Genomic DNA, 1183 nt, shown 5'->3' on the forward strand with positions numbered 1-1183 from the left:
TCTTTAACTTCCTAGTTAATAAGAGGCTGAGGACTTTGGACAGCAGTGTCCTAAATTCCTTATTATTTTATAAGCCACCAAACATTGAGGGTGGGTAGGATGAGTATGTAGGAGATACGGATGCAGTAAAAGGGCTCTGATCTACCCGGCAAAGCTTATGGATTCTAGTCTATTAAATGTAGACTCCTGGTGTGAATATCATTCCAGCCCATGTATTTGTGGGTCCTCTCTAAAGAGGACTGTACTCTATGCTAAAGTCATATATTCTTTAAAGCTCAAAACTCATCTTAGGTTTCTTTACCTCTGTGCTAAACTTTTGTTTTTGTTCTAACAGATTGTCAAAATTCTAAACCTTTATACTCCCCTGAATGAATTCGAAGAACGGGTAACAGTGGCCTTTATACGAACGATTCAGGTGAGTGTTGCGATATTAAACAATTCTAAGACCTAGTCTCAGACTAATCAGGGAAATTAGAAGTTTGCATTTTATCTTTGCTTTGCTTCTCTGTATTAATAAAATGTTTGTTACATTATATGCTAGAAGAACCTACATTCCTAGGCTTCCTATTTGGGTAAATATGAGACACATCATCCATGAATAACTTCTTATACCCACACAGAGGACTGAACTTTTCTAATCTCTGCTTCCCAGGTTTTAGAAAGTCTGTATGTTATTTCATGTGCCCTTGGCATGTTCCTGAACTACAGCACCAAATGGAATTAGCAAGGAGAAATAGTCTTTCAGGAAAACCATCTTGTCTCTAAGACTTAAAATACTTGTCTTTAGGAATATGCTTGAAAGAGAACACATTAGGGAAATAGTTATTTAAATCTGTCTTTTCTTAAGACATCTCTGGGGTGCAAATGTTTAACTCACTTGTGGCTAACAGAATGGTTAGAGGTTCGAGTTCACCTACACACACCTTGGAAGAAAGACATGGCAATCTACTTCTGAAAAGTTAATCATTAAAAACCCTATGGAGAGGGACAAGGTTGTAGTCACTTGTTGAGTACAGCCAGCTAAACAGAGGGAGTGAGTATTTGAACCTGTGGGCTTGGGACCATAGTTGCAGGGGACATCAAGCTCAATTGGCATAACATACTACACAAAACTGTTCCACCTCCTTCTTTGGCAAGCAGCGACTGGGATCTTAAAAGCTTGCAAGCAGCCATCTAGATGCAA

The 1183-nt window shown here is 38.7% G+C and overlaps 1 protein-coding gene across 1 annotated transcript in view; it reads left to right on the forward strand.

Annotated features, from left to right (window-relative positions):
- The window catches only part of MYO5B (myosin VB), a 351393-nt gene that overhangs the window by 330559 nt on the left and 19651 nt on the right, over nt 1-1183 (forward strand). The window contains exon 39 of the mRNA XM_007943854.2: nt 335-415. Coding sequence (XP_007942045.2) covers nt 335-415 — 81 coding nt within the window. The remainder of the gene's footprint in view (nt 1-334; nt 416-1183) is intronic.

The sequence above is a fragment of the Orycteropus afer genome, unplaced genomic scaffold (assembly GCF_000298275.1).
Source record: "Orycteropus afer afer isolate SDZICR_OR568_19922 unplaced genomic scaffold, OryAfe1.0 scaffold00113, whole genome shotgun sequence".
Lineage (NCBI taxonomy): Eukaryota > Metazoa > Chordata > Mammalia > Tubulidentata > Orycteropodidae > Orycteropus > Orycteropus afer.